At 38.1% G+C, this 26563-nt stretch overlaps 1 protein-coding gene across 7 annotated transcripts in view; it reads left to right on the top strand.

Annotated features, from left to right (window-relative positions):
• The window catches only part of LOC127840900 (NADH-ubiquinone oxidoreductase 75 kDa subunit, mitochondrial-like), a 94186-nt gene that overhangs the window by 14010 nt on the left and 53613 nt on the right, over window positions 1–26563 (top strand). For 2 of the 7 annotated variants that reach the window (XM_052369354.1, XM_052369355.1), the window contains exons 2-7: window positions 3135–3214; window positions 5286–5377; window positions 7090–7197; window positions 11168–11305; window positions 11566–11651; window positions 14765–14842. In XM_052369354.1, coding sequence (XP_052225314.1) covers window positions 3154–3214; window positions 5286–5377; window positions 7090–7197; window positions 11168–11305; window positions 11566–11651; window positions 14765–14842 — 563 coding nt within the window. In that variant the 5' untranslated portion in view covers window positions 3135–3153. Of the gene's footprint in view, window positions 1–3134; window positions 3215–5285; window positions 5409–5480; window positions 5502–5582; window positions 5595–5823; window positions 5845–5981; window positions 6002–7089; window positions 7198–11167; window positions 11306–11565; window positions 11652–14764; window positions 14843–26563 lie in introns of those variants that run through there. The other 5 variants (XM_052369356.1, XM_052369358.1, XM_052369360.1 and 2 more) reach the window with 5 other exon arrangements.

Genomic DNA, 26563 nt, shown 5'->3' with positions numbered 1-26563 from the left:
ATGGCAATATGGAGATTATGCACGTCAATTCATTTTGTTCCTACGTCAAGAATTCTGGTTGCTATGGCAACAAAAAAAAATGCTGACAATGGTGGAGTTTCACCGGTAGTGGACCATATTGCTTGGCAATCTCTTGTTTAAATATGTTTGCTTTTTAAATTTTTATCTGATATAATTATGAAGGTTTCTATACTCAAGTGAAAATATTTCTTAAGTACCATGAGAACTCAGATTGACATGTTGAAGGCTGATTGCAAAATTCCACTCAATATTGTTAAAAGCACAGGGCTCAACATTAACTTTTGAAGCCACTTGTCCGGTCGGATATGTAGACCAAAATTTCACTTGTCCTGACCAAAAAGCAACTTGTCCTGACGATTATATCTTATTCTGCTCAGTACTTTGCAAAATAATGAAAAAATACAAAGTGCTCAAATCATAAAGACTTTAATCGTTCAAAATACATGTTAACATAAGTGTAGGCAGGGCCAAAGATAAAAATATGTCTGGAGCCGTTGACCCGACCGACCCTATTTTTTACTGCCGACCCTAAACTTTTTTCTCGCTCCATGTACGAAAAAATTTAGAACGAAAAGTTGACAGATGGATCTTTCTTTTAATGCCAAAATTATTGTTTGTTTAGAAGAAATAGTTGTCTACATCTTAAGTTAACCCGAACTTGACAAGAAGGCTGAGCCAACATTTTCTTCCGCCATTTTGTATTGAAACTGGAATTCAGCGTAGCGGAAAAAATCCAATAACAAGTCAAAGTCATATTTATATCAAATAAAACCCGACTGATTTTAAAAGGTAAATACATTTTAAACATTATTTCAAATTATTGTAATTTAAATTTCGGTATTTTGTAATATAATTTAATTATACAAACCGATCATACCCTGGATTCAAAGTTTGACAGCTTCGCGTTTGTTTTTATGTGAACGTTTCCGTGTTTTATTAAATGAAAACATAACCTCAAGTGTGCAACAGTACTTGCTTATCTCAATAAGGTCAATATCTGTAATATCTTTCATAGTTTTTGTGCACAAATTTCCTTTAAATCATTTAAAACATGTTGATACGAAATGGTTATCTATAGTCCTGAGTACGGTGTAGTATCAATTGAAAATATCGGAATATCTCGCGCTTCGTCGTATAAACGTAAACAAAATATAATCGACAGTTTTGTGGTAACTCCACATAAATAATGGATTTCAAATTTTAAAGGCATTTTTTCTCAGTAATTAAATTATAAAGACCACTTGTCCTGTCTGACTAGCAAATTCTTTATTTACTTGTCCGGACTAACAATTTAGTTGTCCCGGACAGTTGGACTACCGTTAATGTCGAGTCCTGAAGCAGTCAACAAACCTTGATCCAATAAGCTGTCAAAACAAAACTTTGGCCAGTAATAATTTTCCCAAATCACAGGAGAAAATACATTGAGGAAAATGTTTGTTTTTTATTTGACACTCAGACTGGAAATGTGTTACTTAAGTCAAGAATGTAGTACAGTTTGCCTATGGTAAATTGCCACCAATAGTAAAGAAGGGCTGTATTCTTGATTTGGGGAAAGGGCCTGATTTTCAATATAAAAATTGGTGACAAAACTGAGAAAGGGGAAAAAAATTCCCAAAGTAAGATTGAAATACACTGTAACTCCAATATAGCGCGGTCAATGGGGTCCAAGCCGCGAAACAGCGTTATAACGGATCCGCGTTATAGGTTTTGAGCTCATTTACTGCAGGGCGCTATAAACAAAACAGGTATAGAATAGCCTATAATATAGGTCATGTATATATATTGCCATGCTGTGTTGACGCAAATACATGCATATAAACCGAATTGTATCGATAACAGTATACATACCGCTTTTCTTATGTGCACATTTATCCGATAATCCAATAAAATTGCAACATCACTTAAAAATAATAATCTTGAACATTAATGACGATATATGTTTAAGAAATTCGTAAACACAACCGTACGCATATATGCCATTTTCAGAAGTGTTAAGAGTACAGTGCATTATGGGGTAGAGCTAGCAACTTTAAATTTAGATTGAATGCAATACGACTCACGTACAAAAAATTGTTATATTGCGTCATACGCATGCAAAAAACGTGTTTCCCGGGGACTTTCTGATACCGCGCAAAAATGATAGTGAAACTCTGTTAACAATTGCCGGTACACTGCGTTCGCATGTAAATAAATCGTCTGCATTATTTAATTTCTTATACACGAACTGAAAGAGATTAAATGACATAATACTAGAATGATAATAAAATGACAGAAAAAGTTGTTTTATACAGTAGGCAGTATATTTCACAGCCGCTCATTTAATATAGTCAAACTGCAACCATATCAAAGAAAGAATGTTTCAATCGTTTTGAATTACTTGAATTGTATAACTATCCCGCTTGCACTTAACTTATGGAAATTATCGCACTGAACCACTCTGATGAGGTATACATGTAATAAACACTGACACGCGAGTTTTTCACACCTTTATTGACATTACACAACAGATTAACACCAGTTAGCTGTCGGTGTTGTTTAACCTCGAGGCGATTGTGATTGCCGCCATCTTTGAATTGTCTGAAAATACATGAAGTTGCATTATACGGATTTGAATCAGAAATAAAATGGAAGGTTGGAGAAAAAATGGGATCCAAGCACCCTCCGCGTTATATTGGATTCAGCGTTATAACGGAGCGCTTTATATTGGAGTTACAGTGTATGTGGAGAAATTGCATCATTAAAAAAATATCTTTGGGTAAGGGGCCTCTCTTGGGGGAAAGGCCCTTGCTGAAGGATAAAAAGCCATGTAAAGCATAAAGTTATTGGTTAATTTCATAAAAATATTGTGCTGCAAAAAGTAGCAGGGCACATTGGTGACAAGTGCAGTGACATTTTGTTATAATAGGCTGAATACAAATATTTTCTGAGTAAAACACTAAGTCTTGTCATGAAGGCTTATAAGGATTGTCTTTCATTTGACATTAAATATAAATGACTGAAATTTCAAAAGATTTTCAGACCTTGCGTGTTGACCAGTCCTGAAGGAGGTGGGGCAAGAATGAACAGGGAGCAGCTCCCTGCTTGCTCTCTCAAAATCTTAATGTATATTTCAGCTTAGTCAAATCAAGCAAGATGTTGAGGCTTTGGCCACTGGCAAGAAACTGCAAGGCCACCAAAGCCTTAGCTTCATTAGGTAAGTCATAGAAACACTATGTCACTATTTAAAGGGGTTTTGAATTTAGCATAATTTATTACATGTATACTTCATTTTATTGTGTGCTTCATGGATTAGTTATTATAATACTACTGTTCGATAACAGTTCTTATGCACAAGGGTTTTTCAGAAGAGTCCGTGGTTAATTCCATTGTTAGTTGTCACAATTGCAGAGAGTCACAATTTATTTTTTATCCCCGCCGAAAAAAAATTTGGAGGCGATATAGTAATAGTCTCCGTCCATCTGTGCGTCCATCTAAAATTTCGTCCAGAGCATAACTCCAAATCTATTCAATGGATTTACTTTAAACTTAGAATCAGAGCTACAGATAAGGTGCGTATTTGCGTAAATACCCAATGTAAAATTGCCGATTACGAATAGAAAAATAAAACTCTGCGTACCAAAACCCAATTGAAATTGCCGATTACGCATTATCGTATTTGTCCTCTGCGTAACGAGTAAATCTGTCCCGGAAATACCCGGGTCCGAAATACCCGGATTCTTTCCGCTTCGTCCAAGCGCTTTCAGTGTAACCTTCAGCACGATAATATGTACGGAAGAAAGCGTCTTGCGTCTATGTAACTACGTGTTATTGTTTTGGAAATGTCGAAACCGCGCCGTAAAAAGGGAAATATCGTATCCCAGGCACAAAAAACTCAATTTTAAGTTATTTAACTGCGAGCAAAACAAAGTCAGAAGCGCAAAATATAGTAAAATTAATTGTTGATGATGTTGTGTCGGAGGCAAGCGCTGACCGTGCTAACATTGTAAGAAAACTAGTGGAAAAAAACGTCGAAATTTCGCTACAAAAAAGAATTGTGCTTTTTTTTAATCAAGACTGTATTTTATGGATACATCTACATAATTACACAAGATCTCTGAAACTAATAAATTAAGAATGGAATTTCAACCAGCTCATTCAGGTAAGCATTTGAGAATTTAAGACAATGATAATACCCAATTTTAATACAAAAATACCCAATTGTCAATGAAAGAAGTAGGTACCTACTTGTTTGTACCCAATGGAAAATGAAAATACCCAATTGAACTCAAAAGTAGTGGGTATTTACCCAATAACTCAGAAAAGTTATCTGGAGCTCTTTAGAATATAAACAGATGGCAACTAGGAGAAGTGCGGTGACCAAGAACCATAACTTTATACCTGAGTTTTTGAATTATCTCCCTTTATATAATTTCAAACTAAATTCTTGTCTGGAGCATAACTCTAAATCCACTGAAGGGATTTACTTGAAATATAAATAGATGGCAAGTAGGAGAAGTGCAGTGACTAAGAACCATAACTCTATTTACCTTAGTTTTTAAATTATCTCCCTTTATTTAATTTCAAAGTAAATTTTTGTCCGGAGCATAACTCTAAATCTATTGAAGGGATTTACTTGAACTTTAAATACAAACAGATGGCAAGTACAAAATGTAGGAGAAGTGCAGTGATTAAGAACCATAACTCTATCTTCCTTAGTTTTTGAATTATCTCCCTTTATTTAATTTCAAAGTAAATTTTTGTCCGGAGCATAACTCTAAATCTACTGAAGGGATTTACTTGAAACTTGATATACAAACAGATGGCAAGTAGGAGAAGTGCAGTGACTAAGAACCATAACTCTATCTACCTTAGTTCTTGAATTATCTCCCTTTATTTAATTTCAAAGTAAATTTTTGTCCGGAGCATAACTCTATATCTACTGAAGGGATTTACTTGAAACTAGAAATATAAACAGATGGCAACAAGGAGAAGTGCTGTGAACATTAACCATAACTCTTTGGGCCTTAGTTTTTGAATACAGGTGCCATGTTTTACAAATATTATTCTACTCTCTTAAACAAATGTCATACAAGCAAACACATATTGGCGGGGATTTGGCACTACTGTGACAAGCTCTTGTTACAATTTTGAAAAGTTTGCAAAGTTTTTTACAATTTTGAAAAGTTTGTAACTCGTTTTTTCACAAATCGAATGGGCCATAGCTGCTTAACAAAGACAGCACAAAGCAATATGGTAAATCAAAAGGCTGGTTTTTTCATGTTCAGCACGATGCAGCTCTACTGGTGCCCCTGCAAAAGTGGAGGTGTTTGTGGATGACAAGCCTGTGCAGGTTGAGCCTGGTACCACAATACTGCAGGTGAGTTGAGCCTGGTACCACAATACTGCAGGTGAGTTGAGCCTGGTACCACAATACTGAAGGTGAGTTGAGCCTGGTACCACCATACTGCAGGTGAGTTGAGCCTGGTACCACAATACTGCAGGTGAGTTGAGCCTGGTACCACCATACTGCAGGTGAGTTGAGCCTGGTACCACCATACTGCAGGTGAGTTGAGCCTTGTACCACAATACTGCAGGTGAGTTGAGTCTGATACCACCATACTGCAGGTGAGTGAAGCCTGGTACCACTATACTGCAGGTGAGTTGAGCCTGGTACCACAATACTGCAGGCAAATTGAGTCTAATACCACCATACTGCAGGTGAGTTGAGCCTGGTACCACCATACTGCAGGTGATTGAAGGTGTTTGTGGATGACAAGCCTGTGCAGGTTGAGCCTGATACCACCATACTGCAGGTGAGTTGAGCCTGGTACCACAATACTGCAGGTGAGTGAAGCCTGGTACCACCATACTGCAGGTGAGTTGAGCCTGGTACCACCATACTGCAGGTGATTGAAGGTGTTTGTGGATGACAAGCCTGTGCAGGTTGAGCCTGAAACCACCATACTGCAGGTGAGTTGAGTCTGATACCACAATACTGCAGGTGAGTGAAGCCTGGTACCACCATACTGCAGGTGAGTTGAGCCTGGTACCACCATACTGCAGGTGATTGAAGGTGTTTGTGGATGACAAGCCTGTGCAGGTTGAGCCTGATACCACCATACTGCATGTGAGTTGAGCCTGGTACCAGAATACTGCAGGTGAGTTGAGCCTGGTATCACCATACTGCAGGTGAGTTGAGTCTGATACCACCATACTGCAGGTGAGTGAAGCCTGGTACCACCATACTGCAGGTGAGTTGAGCCTGGTACCACCGTACTGCAGGTGAGTTGAGCCTGGTACCACAGTACTGCAGGTGAGTTGAGCCTGGCAAGACCATACTGCAGGTGAGTTGACCGTGGTGCAACCGTACTGTAGGTGAGTTGAGCCTGGTACCACCATACTGCAGGTGAGTTGACCCTGGTACCACGGTACTGCAGGTTAGTTGAGCCTGGTACCACCATACTGCAGGTGAGTTGAGCCTGGTTCCACCATACTGCAGGTGAGTTGACCCTGGTTCAACCGTACTGCAGGTTAGTTGAGCCTGGTACCACCATACTGCAGGTGAGTTGAGCCTGGTACCACCGTACTGCAGGTGAGCAGTCCTAAAAAATTTGTAGTCTTAAATGAAAGATAATATCAAGATATTTTGATATGAAATCAGTTGATTTTTTGTATCACTTTACTGGAAGCCACAGAAACCTTTATTAGAATTGTCCCTTGATCAATATAGAACTAGTTCAGTTTTTGTAATCAGTTTTTTGCTTATAATTTTAAAAGTTGACTCGAAAATCTGGATAGATTTATCCGAAATCAACATTCAACTACATAACCATATTACTCCCAAGCATTCATCTATTATTATAATTGTTCACATATTTAAGCCATTCTCTATGTAGTGAGGGAGGAAAACCATTATGAATACATAAATGTGTACCAGAACACACTAGCAAAACAAATGGTAACAATCAATTTCGTTGAATTGATATCCCCCGCCCAAAATAAATATTGTGACAGATAGACAATGCCATTTCTATATCCCCCTCCCCTAACAAATGTCTACTACATGTAGCTGTGTGTTACTGTTGCCAGGCGTGTGCCGAGGCTGGTGTAGAGATCCCACGCTTCTGCTACCATGAGAGACTCTCCATCGCTGGCAACTGCAGGATGTGCCTCGTGGAGGTGGAAAAGTCACCCAAGGTTGGCAAATATTGATTAAAATATATGAGCACTCTGAGAAAAAGGGGCTTAATGCATGTGAGTAAAGTTTGCAGTCCACAAAGGCTAATGAGGGATGACACTTTCCGCTTTTATGGAATTTTTCATCAAAAGGTTGTCTCTTCATAGCACAGACCCAGTTCATGCAGAAATTGTTATCCTCGTGAGCCTGTTAGGATTGCACAGGCTTATTTGCAACAACACGTAACACATATGCATTAAACACCTTTTTCCAGAGCAAGGCTTGTTTATAATCAGCGATTGTTTTCTTTCTTATAGTACAGGAAAATGTCACTTTTCCAATTGGGGAAAAAACTAAAAAAATGCCAATTGCAGTCAAAAAACTTCCCAAATTGAAGGTTTCCCAAAAAAAATTTTTTCTCTTTTTTATATAAATTAAAAGCAACATTTAGTTAGTTTTTTTATGCAGCTCTATTGCCTGAACCTAAGTCAATATAATATTCACAACTGACTATACTAAGTTATAAATGTTAAAGTATTTGAGAGCAAAAAATAAAATACACCAATTTCCCAATGTGAAGTCTTCAGGACGCAAATTCCCAATTTCATCTTTTTATGTCCCCCACTATAGTAGTGGGGGAAATATTGTTTTTGCCCTGTCTGTTGGTTGGTCTGTAGGTTGGTCTGTTGGTTGGTTTGCGCCAACTTTAACAATTTGCAATAACTTTTGCTATATTGAATATAGCAACTTGATATTTGGCATGCATGTGTATCTCATGGAGATGCACATTTTGAGTGGTGAAAGGTCAAGGTCAAGGTCATCCTTCAAGGTCAGAGGTCAAATATATGTGGCCAAAATCGCTCATTTTATGAATACTTTTGCAATATTGAAGATAGCAACTTGATATTTGGCATGCATGTGTATCTCATGGAGCTGCACATTTTGAGTGGTGAAAGGTCAAGGTCAAGGTTGTCCTTCAAGGTCAGAGGTCAAATGTATGTGGCCCAAATCGCTTATTTTATGAATACTTTTGCAATATTGAAGATAGCAACTTGATATTTGGCATGCATGTGTAACTTATGGAGCTGCACATTTTGAGTGGTGAAAGGTCTAGATCAAGGTCATCCTTCAAGGTCAGAGGTATGTGGCCCAAATCGCTTATTTTATGAATACTTTTGCAATATTGAAGATAGCAACTTGATATTTGGCATGCATGTGTATCTCATGGAGCTTCACATTTTGAGTGGTGAAAGGTCAAGGTCATCCTTCTAGGTCAAATATATGGGTCAAAATTGCTCATGTAATGTAACTTCTGCAATATTGAAGCTAGCAATTTTATATTTGACATGCATGTGTATCTCATGGAGCTGCACATTTTGAGTGGTGAAGGGTCAAGGTCAAGGTCATCCTTCAAGGTCAAACGTCATATAGGGGGACATTGTGTTTCACAAACACATCTTGTTTTGTTTGCAAATTTTAGCTCACCTGATTGCTCAGGTGAGCTTTTGTGACCAGTCTTTGTCCGTCGTCAGTCCGTTATCCGTCCGTCCACATTTGTTTGTAAACACTCTAGAGGCCACATTTATTTTCCGATCTTCATGAAACTTAGTCAGAAGCTTTGTCATGCCGGGTCAAAAACTAGGTCACTAGGTCAAAAAAAGAAAAAACTTGTAAACACTGTAGAAGTCACATTTCATGCCCAATCTTCATGTTACTTTGTGAAAATGTTTGTCTTAATGATATGTTGGTTGAGTTCAAAAGTGGTTCCGGTTGGTTGAAAAACATGGCCCCCAGTGGGCAGGGCAGTTTTCCTTATTTGGCTATAGAGAAACCTTGTAAACACTCTAGAAGTCACAATTTTTACCCAATCATCATAAAATTTGGTCAAAACATTGGTTTTATTAATATCTCGGACGAGTTCGAAAATGGTCCAGATCGGTGAAAAAACATGGCCGCCAGTGGGCGGGGCATTTTTCTCTATATGTATATAGTGAAAACATGTGAACACTCTAGAAGTCACATTTTTGGCCCAATTTTCATGAATTTTGGTCAGAACATTTGTTTCCTTGATATGAGAGTTGAGTTCGAAAATGGTTCCGGTCAGTTGAATAACATGGCTGCCAGGGGGGGAGGGGCAGTTTTTCTTATTTGGCTATTGAGAAACCTTGTAAACACTCTAGAAGTCACAATTTTTGCCCAATCATCATGAAAGTTGGTCAAAACATTGGTTTTATTGATATCTCGGAGGATTTCGAAAATGGTCCAGATCGGTGATAAACATGGCCGCCAGTGGGCAGGGCATTTTTCTCTATATGTATATAGTGAAAACATGTGAACACTCTAGAAGTCACATTTTTGGCCCAATTTTCATGAAATTTGGTCAAAACATTGGTTTTATTGATATCTCGGACGAGTTTGAAAATGGTCAAGATTGGTGAAAAAACATGGCCGCCAGTTGGCGGGGCATTTTTCTCTATATCATTATGTATATATTGATAACATGTGAACACTCTAGAAGTCACATTTTTGGCCCAATTTACATGAAATTTGGTCAGAACATTTGTTTCCTTGATATGAGAGTTGAGTTTGAAAATGTTTCCGCTCAGTTGAATAACATGGCTGCCGGGGGGGGGGGCAGTTTTCTCATATTTATATAGTAAAAAAAGCTTTTGAACACTCTAGAAGTCACATTTTTTGCCCAATCATCATGAAACTTGGTGAAAAGATTGGTTTTATATATATCAAATAATTAATGCCATAATTATTGCCTTTAGATTGTCCAAATTTTCATTATATTATACAAAATCCTTGTGAACACTTTAGAGGTCACAATTTTGTTTCAGATTTTATGAATCTTGGTCATAATATTTATTTTTGTAAGCAAAGTTTGATGTTTGGTAAGGGGGGTCAACTCAAAATATAGGTCACCAGGTCAAATCTTACAAAAACAAAATCACTCCATATGCCAGAGTTTTGGTTCAATAATAATGAAACTTGACCAGGATGTTTGTCTGGACAATATCTAGGTCAAGTTTGACGTTTGGTAAAGATTGAATAAAACGACTCCTCTCAGGTGAGCAAACAAGGGCCATCTTGGCCCTCTTGTTTCCCAATTTGGATTTGGCCAGTTACAGTACTTTCCCAATGGTCCGTAAGGGCTGAAAGTAGATTTTGAAAATGAAAATTTAAAAAATCTTTTTTGAAACAACAAGGGTTAGGTCATTAATATTTGGTGTCTAGTGGTCCACTGCCAAGTTTTTTCAAGTTAACCCCTGGGTTTGGTATTCAGCATGTTTTATAGTGTGGTGGTTCTCTACCAATTATGATGAAATCTTGGCCTTTGGTCAAAATTGCCTTGGGTTACTTGTATTCCTATATGTATGTAATGAAAACTCATTCCTTTCTGATATTTGGCATATGATATCGTATGGTGGTCCTCTATCAAATCAGTTCAAATAATTCCACTGGGGTAAAAATTTGCCACACACTGGGGTCTTCTTGTTTTAATGATTCTTCTGCAGCGTTTGCAATGGTGCAGTCTGTTGAAGAACATGGCAACCAGGATTGCAAGTTTACTTATCTGGCTATTGTGAACACTATAGAATTCTTATTTTTCAATGAAACTTGCTCAGATCATTTGTTCTCATGAAACTTGGGTCCTGTTTGAAATCTTTTTTTTGAAACATTTCAATTATTTAGAACAGGTTAGCTCCCAGTATCAGGGGAGTTTCCTAAGGCCTATGACCCTCTTGTTTGTCTATTGGGATTTAGTGCAATAATTTCAGTCCTTAGTCTATAGAGAAATCATGTGGTTTTTGTTAGAATAACCTATATACATATGCTATATATACTTGAAGTCTGAGTTGATTGTCTTTGGGCTATATCTCTCTTGTTTGGTTATCCGTAGTTAACTGCAATAATTCCAGTGTGTCTTTAGATAAATCATTGAGTATCTTGTTAGAATTACCTCCATACTTGTGCTATATACAGCCGATCGCGTCCTGCGCCATGCCGGTGATGAAGGGAATGAAGATCAAGACTGACTCTGAGATGACGAGGAAGGCACGCGAGGGAGTGATGGAGTTCCTCCTGATGAACCATCCCCTAGACTGTCCCATCTGTGACCAGGTATGAACCCCCTCTTCAAACTTGTACATTCAGGTGGCTAACAAAGACACGCAGCTTGCTAGAGAACTGGGCAGCGTCTCACAAAATCATCTAAAGATAAAAAAGAATTATCCTTGTATTATATATGAACATTTTATAACTTTTATCAAAGCAGAGCAGATAAAAATATGTTTATAAATTACTCTAGTATTATAAAAAAATCCAATCATTAAAAGGGATAACAAACATCTTCTTTTAAAAATGTTTGTGTGTGTTACCAGGGAGGGGAGTGTGACCTGCAGGATCAGTCCATGGCATTTGGAAGTGACAGAAGTCGCTTTACAGACATGGAGCATGGGGGCAAGAGGTATGTACAAATCAGTCCATGGCATTTGGCAGTGACAAAAGTCTCTTTACAGACATGGAGCATGGTGGCAAGAGGTATGTACAGATCAGTCCATGGCATTTGGAGGTGACAGAAGTCGCTTTACAGACATGGAGCATGGGGGCAAAAGGTATGTACGAATCAGTCCATGGCATTTGGAAGTGACAGAAGTCGCTTTACAGACATGGAGCATAGGGGCAAAAGGTATGTACAGATCAGTCCATGGCATTTGGAAGTGACAGAAGTCGCTTTACAGACATGGAGCATGGTGGCAAGAGGTATATACGAATCAGACCATGGCATTTGGCAGTGACAGAAGTCGCTTTACAGACATGGAGCATGGGGGCAAGAGGTATGTACAGATCAGTCCATGGCATTTGGCAGTGACAGAAGTCACTTACCAGAAATGGAGAATGGGGGCAAGAGGTATGTACGAATCAGTCAATGGCATTTGGCAGTGACAGAAGTCGCTTTACAGACATGGAGCATGGGGGCAAGAGGTATGTACAGATCAGTCCATGGCATTTGGCAGTGACAGAAGTCACTTTACAGACATGGAGCATGGGGGCAAGAGGTATGTACGAATCAGTCCATGGCATTTGGCAGTGACAGAAGTCGCTTTACAGACATTGAGCATGGGGGCAAGATGTATGTACAGATCAATCCATGGCATTTGGCAGTGATAGAAGTCGCTTTACAAACATGGAGCATGGGGGCAAGAGGTATGTACAAATCAGTCCATGGCATTTGGCAGTGACAGAAGTCGCTTTACAGACATGGAGCATGGGGGCAAGAGGTATGTACAGATCAGTCCATGGCATTTGGCAGTGAAAGAAGTCACTTTACAGACATGGAGCATGGGGGCAAGAGGTATGTACGAATCAGTCCATGGCATTGGGCAGTGACAGAAGTTGCTTTACAGACATGGAGCATTGGGGCAAGAGGTATGTACAGATCAGTCCATGGCATTTGGCAGTGATAAAAGTCGCTTTACAGACATGGAGCATGGTGGCAAGAGGTATGTACGAATCAGTCCATGGCATTTGGCAGTGACAGAAGTCGCTTTACAGACATGGAGCATGGGGGCAAGAGGTATGTACGAATCAGTCCATGGCATTTGGCAGTGACAGAAGTCGCTTTACAAACATGGAGCATGGGGGCAAGAGGTATGTACAGATCAGTCCATGGCATTTGGCAGTGACAGAAGTCGCTTTACAGACATGGAGCATGGGGGCAAGAGGTATGTACGAATCAGTCAATGGCATTTGGCAGTGACGAAAGTCGCTTTACAGACATGGAGCATGGTGGCAAGAGGTTGGTACAGGATGAACTATAGGCAACTTATGCATAGAAATAATGAATTAATCAGTTCCCTTGTACTTTGTTGAATGCACTTTGGAATGACAGTGGCTGAGTGAAGTTTTCACATTGTTATTCACTGCTCTTATTTGTTTTAGTTAGAATAAATACATACCCAATATTACACTATTCACTTATTATGCCCCCCTTCGAAGAAGAGGGGGTATATTGCTTTGCTCATGTCGGTCTGTCGGTCGGTCCGTCCACCAGGTGGTTTCGGATGATAACTCAAGAACGCTTGGGCCTAGGATCATGAAACTTCATAGGTACATTGATCATGAGGCGCAGATGACCCCTTTTGATTTTGAGGTCACTAGGTCAAAGGTCAAGGTCACGGCGACCCAAAATAGTAAAATGGTTTCCGGATGATAACTCAAGAACGCTTAGGCCTAGGATCATGAAACTTGATAGGTAGATTGATCATGACTCGCAGATGACCCCTATTGATTTTCAGGTCACAAGGTCAAAGGTCATGGTCACAGTGACCCGAAATAGTAAAATGGTTTCCGGATGATAACTGAAGAACGCTTATTCCTAGGATCATGAAACTTGATAGGTAGATAGATCATGACTCGCAGATGACCCCTATTGATTTTCAGGTCACTAGGTCAAAGGTCAAGGTCACAGTGACCCGAAATAGTAAAATGGTTTCCGGATGATAACTGAAGAACGCTTATTCCTAGGATCATGAAACTTGATAGGTAGATAGATCATGACTCGCAGATGACCCCTATTGATTTTCAGGTCACTAGGTTAAAGGTCAAGGTTACGGTGACCTGAAATAGTAAAATGGTTTCCGGATGATAACTCAAGAACGCTTATGGCTAGGATCATTAAACTTCATAGGTACATTGATCATGACTGGCAGATGACCCCTATCGATTTTCAGGTCACTAGGTCAAAGGTCAAGGTCACAGTGACAAAAAACATATTCACGCAATGGATGTCACTACAACGGAGAGCCCATATGGGGGGCATGCATGTTTTTCAAACAGCCCTTGTTCCAATAGAAAGTGTCAGTATTTTGGCTTGTGTCACACAAGATGTGGAGCTTTAAGTGGAAAATACTAGTAAATGTAAGACATTAGACTTGATAACATTCTCTTGGAACAATTAACTAGTTTACTCTTTCTTTTATTAAAAACACTCATACATATTTTCTAAAAATGTTGATCTTGTTTATGGTGATACATTACAGTCCACTATGCTGTTTAATTATGATATCATATGTAGAAAAAAGTAGTCTGGCTTGTATAGTAATACGGGATTAGAAAAACAGCCAGTAGCATAATGCAGGTTTATTGTATGACTGATAAAGCTTTTGGTTAATTGAGATTTTAAACTGGTATCTCATAAAGAGTCATAGCAACGTTTTGGGGACTTTTAGTGCATTATGTTAAGTTGCAAACCAGATTTGTTGCACAAAACAACCGAACCTTGTTTTGTGAAAATTGGGCTCAATGCATGTTTGTAAAGTTGTATCCCAGATAAGCCTAGCAGTTAGCATTGGTTAATGGGGACAATATTTTCCGCCTTAATTGGATTTTTGCTAAGAATAGACTTGATTTAATAAACAAATACCATAGAAATGGAACATTTCTGCGATTGCACGACCTTATCCGGGACAACACTTTATCTTTATCCACTGATCCCAGTCTTCCTAGAACAAGGCTTAACCATATTGTAACTCAGACGTTTCTCCGCCAGTGTCAATGTGCTCTGCTCCCCTTTTTCAGAGCTGTTGAAGACAAAAATATCGGACCTTTAATAAAAACAATAATGACAAGGTGCATCCACTGTACAAGATGTATAAGGTATGTGTACGCACTCAGATAATGCTTATTTTCAATGATTAGCTTACATTTCCTGATGATGTTGCTTTTGGAGTTGTTCTTATTTCTGCTATCATTGTTGACAACCTTGTTCTTTCAGTTGACAGATTTCAGGGATAAAAGTAAATATAAGAAAAATAAAAGAACTGAAATATCACCTGCAATCTGTTGGAAGGAAGTTTCTAAAAAAAGTCTCTTTAAAAAAGTCTAACTTGTACATGTAGTTTCATATCATGAGCAAGAATAAAAAAAGGAAGACAAATTATAATAAATAAGAGTAAGTCTGTTTGTTAGTCAACACATGTCTCGAGCTATTAAATTGAAACTTAAAAATCGTCTTAACCATAAAGTGTGACATTCAAAGCACTGTCATACAAAATGATCCACACAGTCCCGGGTTATTTGTCCTTGAGCATACTTGACGTTGCTATGCTGGAGTATTTTCCACATTTATGACAAAGGCCCCTATTATAAAAGATTTCCACATAGAAGAATGCATGGGTGAAACTTTTCAGTATTGCTACTGATTTCCCATCTTTTTTAAAGATATAGGATGGGACACAACCAGGTCAGAAATTTTGTTAGTGAGTGAGCCTTTGGCGTGCTTATGTGCAAATTTCCTGGATGAGTTTAATAAATCAAGGTTGGAGATCACAACAAATGTCGGATCTTTTTTAGCCCACCTCAGCACAACCTGTTTATAGTGAGCTCTTGTGATGGCCTTGTGTTTGTCTGTTTGTCAACATCTTATCATAATAACACTGTAGATGCAACAGATATTGTCTGATCTTCATAAAACTTGATCAGAAGATTTGCCCAATGATGATTTGGCCGAAATTGAAGTTGGGTCATGTTTTTGGAAGAAAATGTAATAAATGACCACACCCCACACTATACACCCCCCTCCACTCCACCCCTCCTTCCTTTGTGATTGAAATTGAGATAGGTCCCTTCACCTTTAAAAAGAAAAATAGATGAGCGGTCTGCACCCGCAAGGCGGTGCTCTTGTTTTTAAACGGAACGAATTTTCTCAACTGGTTTTATCATTTGCTATTTGATTGTTGTTTCGTGTGCTGTTGTATCAGACTTTTTTATAAGTCTATACCGATGTTTTAAATTGTTGTCCACTCGATAATAGCTTACAACCATGCACTGAACCAAACAAATGTCTGTGCGTAGGTTGGTTACTGACAATAACACACCAAATAATTAAGAAATAATTCGTGTACATTATAGTTTGTTGTCAAATAACCCACGGCCGATAGTCAAGATGCGTAGGGATTTAATCACGAAAGCGAAACATTTGAAACCACGCATCTAATTTTCCGGTAGTGAGTTATTAAACAACAAAGTATAAAGTAAACGAATTATTTTGATTCTAGCACGGTTTTACTAAAGATTTATACAATTTATATTATTTTCTTGTGTACTATTTTATGTGAAGTTCCGCCCATAAAAAATAACTTTCGCTGTTCTGTCGATCAGATCCGCGGCTTTCATTCATAATTATATAACCGGAGTTTTACGCTGGTGGAAAATGTATCGGCATGTTTTGTTTAGTTACAGCGTGTGCTTTCAGACGCGTCTTTTTGGATGCGTCTTTAATCAGCTGTTCACAAGTTTTTATACGCCCGTCTATGACGGGACGTATTATGGTATACCCCGCGTCTGTCCGTCCGTCCGTCCGTCTGTCCGTCCGTCCGTCTGTCCGTCCGTCCGTCTGTTAATGTCGTACGCTACGTCAAATATCCTTTGACAGATTTTCTTCAAATTTTAACACAATCTTAATATTGATAAACCCTGATCCCCTTTCGTTTTTGACGGAATTCTGAATTGTCGTTCCAGAGTTATGGGACTTTGTTCGTCAAAATTCCGTGATTTCATTGAATGTCCTACTGTAGCTCAAATATCCTTCGATGGATTTTTTTCAAATTTCAACACAATCTTAATATTGATAAACCCTGATCCCCTTTCGTTTTTGACGGAATTCTGAATTGTCGTTCCAGAGTTATGGGACTTTGTTCGTCAAAATTTCGTGATTTCATTGAATGTCCTACCGTAGCCGTCCGTCCGTCCGTCTGTTAATGTCGTACGCTACGTCAAATATCCTTTGACAGATTTTCTTCAAATTTTAACACAATCTTAATATTGATAAACCCTGATCCCCTTTCGTTTTTGACGGAATTCTGAATTGTCGTTCCAGAGTTATGGGACTTTGTTCGTCAAAATTTCGTGATTTCATTGAATGTCCTACTGTAGCTCAAATATCCTTCGATGGATTTTTTTTTTTTTTTTTTTAGTATCCCTGAAAAATTGAACAAGGTGAGCTTTTTTCTATTCCGATTGTACACTACCACTTACCCATCTACATTTCTCTTTTATTATTGGTCAAAATATCTATAACAGGTTTACTTCAACTCCATATCCTCTAAAGAAATGCATACATATACTCAAAAAAAGATATGGTATGAATGTCAAGGAGACGGCGCTCCATGCTCATGTACTTATAAAATAAACCATGTATTCAAATACAAATAAACTGAAGTAAAAAAATGATTCAAAGGGTTATTTATTACCTTACTACTTCATTGGCGAACGACGGGCGTATCATGCGCTCATGGCGCAGCTCCTCAGTTGATTCTTGGTTTGACGTGCAATAAACCGGTCCTGACAGGTTTAGAGACTGTAGCGAATGGTTTATCACACCTAATCGAGATAAGAATGTCATTAGGGTGTGTTAGCATGTTCACTGTGTAATCAATTTCATGACATGGGAATTTTAGCAAACAGAATCGGACCGACTGTTTGGGATTTTCAATCGGTCTTTCATGACCCCAATCGGTTTAGGACCGACAAAACCGAAAAAAAAATGATCCCTGGATTTAAGGTTTGTCGCGTGCAACAGAAATGCCATAGCTAAATCTGTCTGGTCAAGGTCACACTTAGAGGCCAGTAGTGTTAACAGTCAATTTACAAAAGTGAATCAGATGATGGGGGCTCATATCAAAATAATGCTCACAGTCGCAGGTAACATGATAAGATTAAATTTATGGTCAGTTTAATTCTGTTGTGTCAAGGCCCTGTTTAATTTGTTTTGTTACAATATGTGGACTGAGTAAAAAATTTACTGTGTTTTGTTAAAAATGAAAAGGATAGCTACCAGGTATTTGGGTTATTGTGAAACCTAGTGAACAATACCTGCTCAGAATGGTAATGTTCCTTGGAACCTCAGCTGAGTGCTGTAGGGTCTTTGGCTCTCTTGTTAATGTTCACTTAATTATAATATGAGGGATCAAGATTAAACTTAATAGGTTAAAAGCTTGCATTTTTGGAAAATCAGTTCTTAAACTAAAATGTTAATGCGGTCTGACAAAGTGACATGCGGGTGGTACTTTAGACAGTGACAGTTCTAATGAATTGGTAATTTTTTATCAACATGATTGTATGGAGGTAAATTAAATATGAGTTCAATTGTACTATGTATAAAGTAATATGTTACACATTATTTGTGTTAAGTTACACTTTTGTATCACAAACCTGACGGCCATTTATGTTGCCAACATAATTATATAGCCACCATAAATTTACTTGCGTTTTTTAAAAGGTACCATGTAACACTTGTGAAAGAGTAATTAACATTTCAAAATATCTGGGTTCTCTGGTTAATTAACCAGTTTCTATAGTAGGATAACTGCTTAATTTTTTAGCTCACCTATTTTTTGAAAAAAAAAAGAGCTATTGTCATCACCTTGATGTCGGCGTCCGGTTAAGTTTTGCGTTTAGGTCCACTTTTCTCAGAAAGTATCAATGCTATTGCATTCAAACTTGGTACACTTACTAACTATCATGAGGGGACTGGGCAGACAAAGTTAGATAACTCTGGCGTGCATTTTGACTGAATTATGTGCCCTTTTTATACTTAGAAAATTGAAAATTTTGGTTAAGTTTTGCGTTTAGGTCCAAATTTTTTTCAGAAAGTATCAATGCTATTGCATTCAAACTTGGTACACTTACTTACTATCATGAGGGGACTGGGCAGGCAAAGTTAGATAACTCTGGCGTGCATTTTGACAGAATTATGTGCCCTTTTTATACTTAGAAAATTGAAAATTTGGTTAAGTTTTGTGTTTAGGTCCACTTTATTCCTACAGTATCAAAGCTATTGCTTTCATACTTGCAACACTTACTAACTATCATAAGGGGACTGTGCAGGCAAAGTAATGTAACTCTGACTGGCATTTTGACAGAATTATGTGCCCTTTTTATACTTAGAAAATTGAAAATTTGGTTAAGTTTTGTGTTTAGGTCCACTTTATTCCTACAGTATCAAAGCTATTGCTTTCATACTTGCAACACTCATTAACTATCATAAGGGGACTGTGCAGGCAAAGTTATGTAACTCTGACTGGCATTTGGACGGAATTATGGGCCCTTTATACTTAGAAAATTGAAAGTTTGGTTAAGTTTTGTGTTTTGGTCCACTTTACCCCTAAAGTATCATAGATATTGCTTTCATACTTGGAACACTCGCAAACTATCATAAGGGTACAGTAAAATAACAAGTTGCATAACTCTGGATGTCATTTTTATGGAATTATGGCCCTTTTTTGACTAAGTAACTTTGTGTTTCGATCCACTTTACTTCTTAAGTATCAAGGCTATTGCTTTCAAACTTCAAATACTTTCATGCTATCATGAGGTTACTGTACCTTGCAAGTCGAATTTTACCTTGACCTTTGAATGACCTTGACTCTCAAGGTCAAATTATTAAATTTTGCTAAAATTGCCATAACTTCTTTATTTATGATTAGATTTGATTGATACTTTGACAAAACTACTCTTACCTGACATACCACAATAGACTCCACCCAAACCATCCCCCGTGCCCCCCCCCCTCCCCCGAATCCCCCCCCCCTAATTTTTTTTTTTAAGAACATCTCACAAATGACCACCACACCCTCACACTATACCCCCCCCCCACCCGACCCCCCCCCCCCCTCAAATTTTTTTTTTTAACGGTTAAAAAACACAACTATTTATTTTAATTATTTTATGTTTGAAATACCGTCCAACCATCGCACCCAAGAATCCCCCCACCCCCCCCCCCCCTCCCCCCACCTGAATCGCCCCCACCCCCCCAATTTTTTTTTTTTTTTAAGATCATCTCACGAATTACCACCACACCCTCACACTATACCCCCCCCACCTCACCCCCCCCCCCAATTTTTTTTATTTTTTTTGAAACGGTTAAAAAAACACAAATATTTATTTGCATTTTTTTCGCATTTTTGGAAGATAATGTCCACACCCCCACACTATACACCCCTCTTCACTCCACCCCTCCCTCCTTTGTGATTGAAAATGAGAGTCCCTTCACCTTTAAAAATAAAATAGATGAGCGGTCTGCACCCGCAAGGCGGTGCTCTTGTTTATAACTTGTTGCAAAACCCAAACAAACAGAATTCAAATAAATTGAATGTAAAATTCAATAAATCTAAAACATGAAAACCTGGTACACATGGGATTTGGACCTTGAACTGCGTGATAATTAGCCAATTACTCTCAACACCGTGGTATCTGAAAATAGAAAGTTTTTTTTATAAACACATACGGGACACACCAAACAGTATTAAATATATTTGAGATTTTTGCTCACCCTACAAGACTTTGTTATGTATGGTACTAAATTCAATTTGCACCATCCTCATTGTTTGAATGGCAGTTCATTTATCCTTTGTCTGGAGTTTACAAATATTAAATGCTTATACCTATTCATATTTTTTAGTTGTTTGATTTTTTAAAAGTTTATATGTTATCTATTGATTTTAGTATTAACATTACTTTGTAATTTGATTTTTTAAAAGTTTATATGTTATCTATTGATTTTACTATTAACATTACTTTGTAACAAATGATTTTTTGTTAGCTCACCTGATTACTTAGGTGAGCTTTTGTGACCGGTCTTTGTCCATCGTCCGTCCGTTCACATTTGTTCGTAAACACTCTAGAGGCTGCATTTATTGTTCGATCTTCATGAAACTTGGTCAGAAGATTTGTCCCAATGATATCTTGATCGAGTTCGAAACTGGGTAATGCTGGGTCAAAAACTAGGTCACTAGGTCAAAAAAAGAAAAACCTTGTAAACACTGTAGAAGTCACATTTAAAGCCCAATCTCCATGTAACTTTGTCAAATTTTTTGTCTTAATGATATGTTGGTTGAGTTCAAAAGTGGTTCTCGTCTGTTGAAAAAACATGGCCACCAGTGGGCGGGGCAGTTTTCCTTATTTGGCTATAGAGAAACCTTGTAAACACTCTAGAAGTCACATTTTTTGTCCAATCATCATGAAATTTGGTCAAAACATTGGTTTTATTGATATCTCGGATGAGTTCAAAAATGGTCCAGATTGTTGAAAAAACATGGCCGCCAGTGGGCAGGGCATTTTACTCTATATGTATATAGTAAAAACATATGACACTCTAGAAGTCACATTTTTGGCCCAATCTTCATGAAATTTGGTCAGAACTTTTGTTTCCTAGATACGCGAGTTAAGTTCGAAAATGGTTCCGGTCCGTTGAAAAACATGGTTGCCAGGGGGACGGGGCAGTTTTCCTTATATTTTTATAGTAAAAAAGGCTTGTAAACAATCATGAATTAAGGTCATGTAACATGGGAGACAACTCTTCTAAATATTGCATCTAAGTTTAACAGTAGTGACTCCCGTTTGATTATTAATGTTTTCGTAATAATGCAGTGTAGTTGTGTGTATCATTTATGTGTTAATTGTTATTCGAGGTTCAATGTTTTTTTAGCTCACCTGATTGCTAAGGTGAGCTTTTATGACCGGTCATTGTCCGTCGTCTGTCCGTCGTCCGTCCGTCATCCGTCCGTCATCCGTCCGTCATCCGTCCGTCATCCGTCCGTCCGTCATCCGTCTGCCCGTTGTCCGTCCGTCCACATTTGTTCGTAGACACACTAGAGGCCGCATTTATTGTCCGATTATTATTATTATTATTATACCGGGTTTATATAGCGCCCTTTTCATGCAAGAGTGCACGTTCAAAGGCACTTTACACAGGGCTCGCGCTGTCGTTCGCCACTTGAGCCATTTGCGAAAATATTGAGAATTTGGCTCAAGAAAAATCCGATTTGCGAAAATGCCCCCCTACATCTGGGTGGCTCAAACATTTTTTGGGCCAGCGCTAGCCCTGCTTTACATAAGAACATTTAACGTATCGCAGATATGAATACATTTTGTAACACTGTTTCAAAAGAAATCGATCAAATCTACTCAATTATACTATATAACTACTCTATTATATTATAAGTACTACGTAAAAAACATGCACAGTAACCATAGATTAGAAAGATCAACAAGACACTATAAAACTACCCTATGTGTATAGCTATAAGACAATTAATGAAACAATAAAATCTAAAACTTAAACAATAAGTACTACGTAAAACAACAAAAAATAATTATGCTTCCTTTAAAAGGGTTAATTCAAGTTCATGATGATTGAGATTTTCTATAATGAATTGAATAAAACACTGCTTATATTGCATAAGATTGGAGGAAGAGGTGAGTTTTCAGTGCCTTTTTGAATGAATTCTGTGTTGAAGAACCTCGAATGTTTGATGGAAGTGAGTTCCAGAGTTTGGGAGCAGCGTACATGAAACTTCGCTCTCCGTATGATACGGATTTAATCTTCGTTGGAATCACTAATGAACTTGCTTCGTTCTTTGATCTTAAGTTTCGCCTTGGTTCGTAGACTTCAAGTAGGTTTTCCAGATATACAGGCGATTGTCCATTTAAGGCTTTGAACGCATTGGTAAATATTTTGAAGTGGATTCTTTTTTCTACTGGGAGCCAGTGTAATTATTTTAGGATCGGTGCTATGTGACTATAGCGGAATGTTCTTGTGATAACACGCGCTGCAGTGTTTGAACATTTTGTAGTTTCTTGATAGCTGATGTTTGTGTTCCATACAGCAGTGCATAGCAATAGTCTAGCCGAGACGTGACAAGTGAATTGACCAATGATTTTTTGGCATTTGGTGTAAGATATTGCCTGATGTGACCTATTTGCCTAATCTGACCGAAACATGATCTACTTATAGCATTAATATGGTGTTCCATGTTCATTCTTGAATCAAACCAAGCACCGAGATTTCGTACGTATTGCAATGGTTTAATTGTCGAGTCCCCTACTTTAATAGTTAACCCATCTACGTACTTGGCGTTGTTTTGAATTGAAAACACTATGACCTCGGTTTTGTCGGTGTTAAGTTTGAGCATATTTGTATTCATCCACAAGATGATATCGTGGAGGCACTTTTCAACTCGATTTAGTGTTTCGTCTTGGGCTGCTTCATCGGTGGGTTCAAAGGAAAGGTAGAGCTGCGAGTCATCGGCGTAGGAGTGATGCCCAAGTCCATGTTTTTCGCAAATTTCCCCAACAGGTTTAGTATACATAGTTTAAAATTTTGGGCCTAACACAGATCCCTGGGGTACGCTGAAGGTCAGCAGCACTGGTTCTGATACCTTGCCGTCAATGCTCACCTTTTGGAAGCGGTCAGATAGGTAGGAAGCTACCCACTGTAGTGGTTTTTCAGCAAAGCCGAACTGCTGTTCGAGGCAGCTTAAAAGGGTTATGTGGTCGATGGTGTTGAAAGCAGCAGAGAGATCCAGCATAACAAAGACAGTGACCTTTTTCTTATCTAATGATTGTAGGACATCGTTTTGAACTTTTAATAAAGCTGTTTCTGTTGAGTGAAACTTCCTGTATGCAGACTGATTTTCTGAATTTAAATTGTTTTCTGTCAAATGTTCATCTATTCTTTTGCTGACAACTTTCTCCAATAATTTTTAAACATATGGCAGATTCGAAACCGGGCGATAGTTTTGTAAAGTGTTTCTTTATCTAAGGTGGGCTTTTTTAATAAAGGTCTTATAGGTGATGTTTTAAAGGATCTTGGCACACTTGCTGTTTCCATCCAAAGATTGATGATTTTTGTCAGTATTGGTAGCAGTTCAGTTTTGCATTCTTTCAGGAGCCAAGTTGGAACAGGGTCAAGCTCGCAAGATTTATTTGGGGATTGCATAATGATTTTTTCAACTTCTTCCTCAGTTGTCGGTCGGAAATGTTTCAAACTGCATGTTTCTGCTGTTGGGTTATTATCATTACAATGTTTTGAATTTGCTTGAGATAGGGCATGTTCAGAGATATCTTTTCTGATACCTTCAACTTTATTTATGAAAAACTTATTGAAATCTTGTGCTAACTCATCAGATAATTTGCCAGACGGGAGAGCTATTTCAGATGGGCCATCTAGTAAGTGTTTTGTGATTTTGTGCATGCTCTTTTGATCACGGCCACAGGATGTTACTTTATCTGAATAAAAATCGACGCGTCCTTTTTTCAACATTTTGTTCATTTTGGCGCAGTGGTTTCTATAAATTTCATGATCAATAGTGAGTCTCGATTTGAGCCATTTTCTTTCCAAATTTCGTTTGATATGTTTAGCGTCATGAAGCTCATCTGTGTACCACAGGCAAGTGGGTCGCAGGGTAATAGATTTTGTTCTTAGTGGAGCATGTTTGTCTACCAAAGATAAAAGTTTAGTATTATAAGTTTGGACAAGGGTTTCAGGGTCATCTATATTTTCAAATTGTATTTCTGACTCTGTGATATCCTGTTTAAATGTTTCAATATTGATCTCTCGTAGTTTCCGAAAGGTTACAGTTTTTCTTTCCAGAGCTGATTTTGATGCTCTTGAATTAAAGATGGCGGCATAATGGTCTTTAGAAATGTTTCCTGAGCAGACTGAAAGTCCAGGATCGGTAACAACTACGTTGGATACCGTATCCACAGTGTCCCTGGTGATCACAACGTCCAGAGTGTGTCCTCGTACGTGTGTTGGCTCTTATACATGCTGCATCAAACCAAAAGAATGGAGTATGTTATTGAATTTTAGAGTATCTTTATCAGACGGATCGTCAAGGTGGAAATTCAGATCGCCTGTCAAAATGATGTTTTTATCTGTTGTTGCATATTTTAATAAAAACTGGGACCATTCTTCCTCTAAGAAAGTACTTGATTTCAAGCCATTGTCGTTTGATGGAGGTGGTCTGTAGATTACAGCCAATCTTATAGAGTAGTCTTTAATATGTACACTGCAGTCCATGTGTTCAAAGGTAGTGAATTGTTTGTCTTTAGTTGAAGTCAAGACTTTTATTTCAATGCTAGTCTTGTGTATTAAAGCAACTCCGCCCCCCACAGCGACCACTGGGACGTGGTACATGTTTTATTTGGTAGCCTTCAGATAAGAGCTCGGTAAAGCAAGTTTTATCTGTCGATGTGCCAAGCCTGGTTTCTGTTATGGCAACAAGATCAAACTCATTAGTTGATATAAAATCATTGAGAGACAGGGTCTTGTTTTTCACAGATCTAGGATTTATGTTGCATATTTTGATGTTTTTCTGCCCGCTAACTGTGATTTTAGCTTCAATTTTGACTTCTATAAGGTTATCATGAATGGTCGTCTGTTGTGCGGTTTGCAGAGGTTTTGCTGTATTTGACAAGTTACTGGTTATTGTAGGAATTTCTCTTGGTAGTGATTTAATATTCTCCAAGTGAACACCCTGGTTTATATCATGATTTCGTTTCAGCTTATGTTTACCGCCCCGGGCGCCTCTGTATTTCAAGATACTGTATGATTTCAATAGTGAAAGAGTTTCATTGTCCGGTTTTATCAATTTTCTATCCACACCTGCACAATGCAGTAATTGATCTCTATTGTACTGAATGAACGACATAGTCCTTTGATTTTTCGCTCACTAAAAGGTAACAATTGATGTACATCGTATAAAGTTATATACACAATATATATAAGACTATTTGTATCTAATTATTTTACTACTTAAAATGAAAAACTAACTACAAATAAGCAAAAAGTATTTCACGATCCGATCTTCATGAAACTTGGTCAGAAGATTTGTCCCAATGATATCTTGATCGAGTTCGAAACTGGGTTATGCTGGGTCAAAAACTAGGTCACTGGGTAAAAAAAGAAGAAAAACCTTGTAAACACTGTAGAATCACATTTAATGCCCAATCTCCATGTAACTTTGTCAAAATGTTTGTCTTAATGACATGTTGGTTGAGTTCAAAAGTTGTTCTGGTCCTTCGAAAAACATGGCCGCCAGTGGGCCGGGCAGTTTTCCTTATTCGTCTATAGAGAAACCTTGCTAACACTCAAGAAGTCACAATTTTTGCCCAATCGTCATGAAAGTTGGTCAAAACAGTGGTTTTATTGATATCTTGGACGAGTTCAAAAATGGTCCAGATCGGTGAAAAAACATGGCCACCAGTGGGTGGGGAATTTTTCTCTATATGTATATAGTGAAAACTTGTGAACACTCTAGAAGTCACATTTTTGGCCCAATTTTCATGAAATTTGATCAGAACATTTGTTTCCTTGATACGAGAGTTGAGTTTGAAAATGGTTCCGGTCAGTTGAATAACATAGCTGCCAGTGGGGGGGGGGGCGGGTCAGTTTTCTGATATTTATATAGTAAAAAAAAGCTTGTGAACACTCTAGAAGTCACATTTTTTGCCCAATCATCATGAAACTTAGTGAAAAGATTGGTTTTATATATATCTCAGATGAGTTTGCAAATGGTCCCGATCGGTAAAAAAACA

The sequence above is a fragment of the Dreissena polymorpha genome, chromosome 8 (genome assembly GCF_020536995.1).
Source record: "Dreissena polymorpha isolate Duluth1 chromosome 8, UMN_Dpol_1.0, whole genome shotgun sequence".
In the NCBI taxonomy this organism is placed as follows: domain Eukaryota; kingdom Metazoa; phylum Mollusca; class Bivalvia; order Myida; family Dreissenidae; genus Dreissena; species Dreissena polymorpha.
The sequence above is the reverse complement of the archived record's forward strand: the minus strand, read 5'-3'. Positions and strand labels throughout refer to the sequence as shown.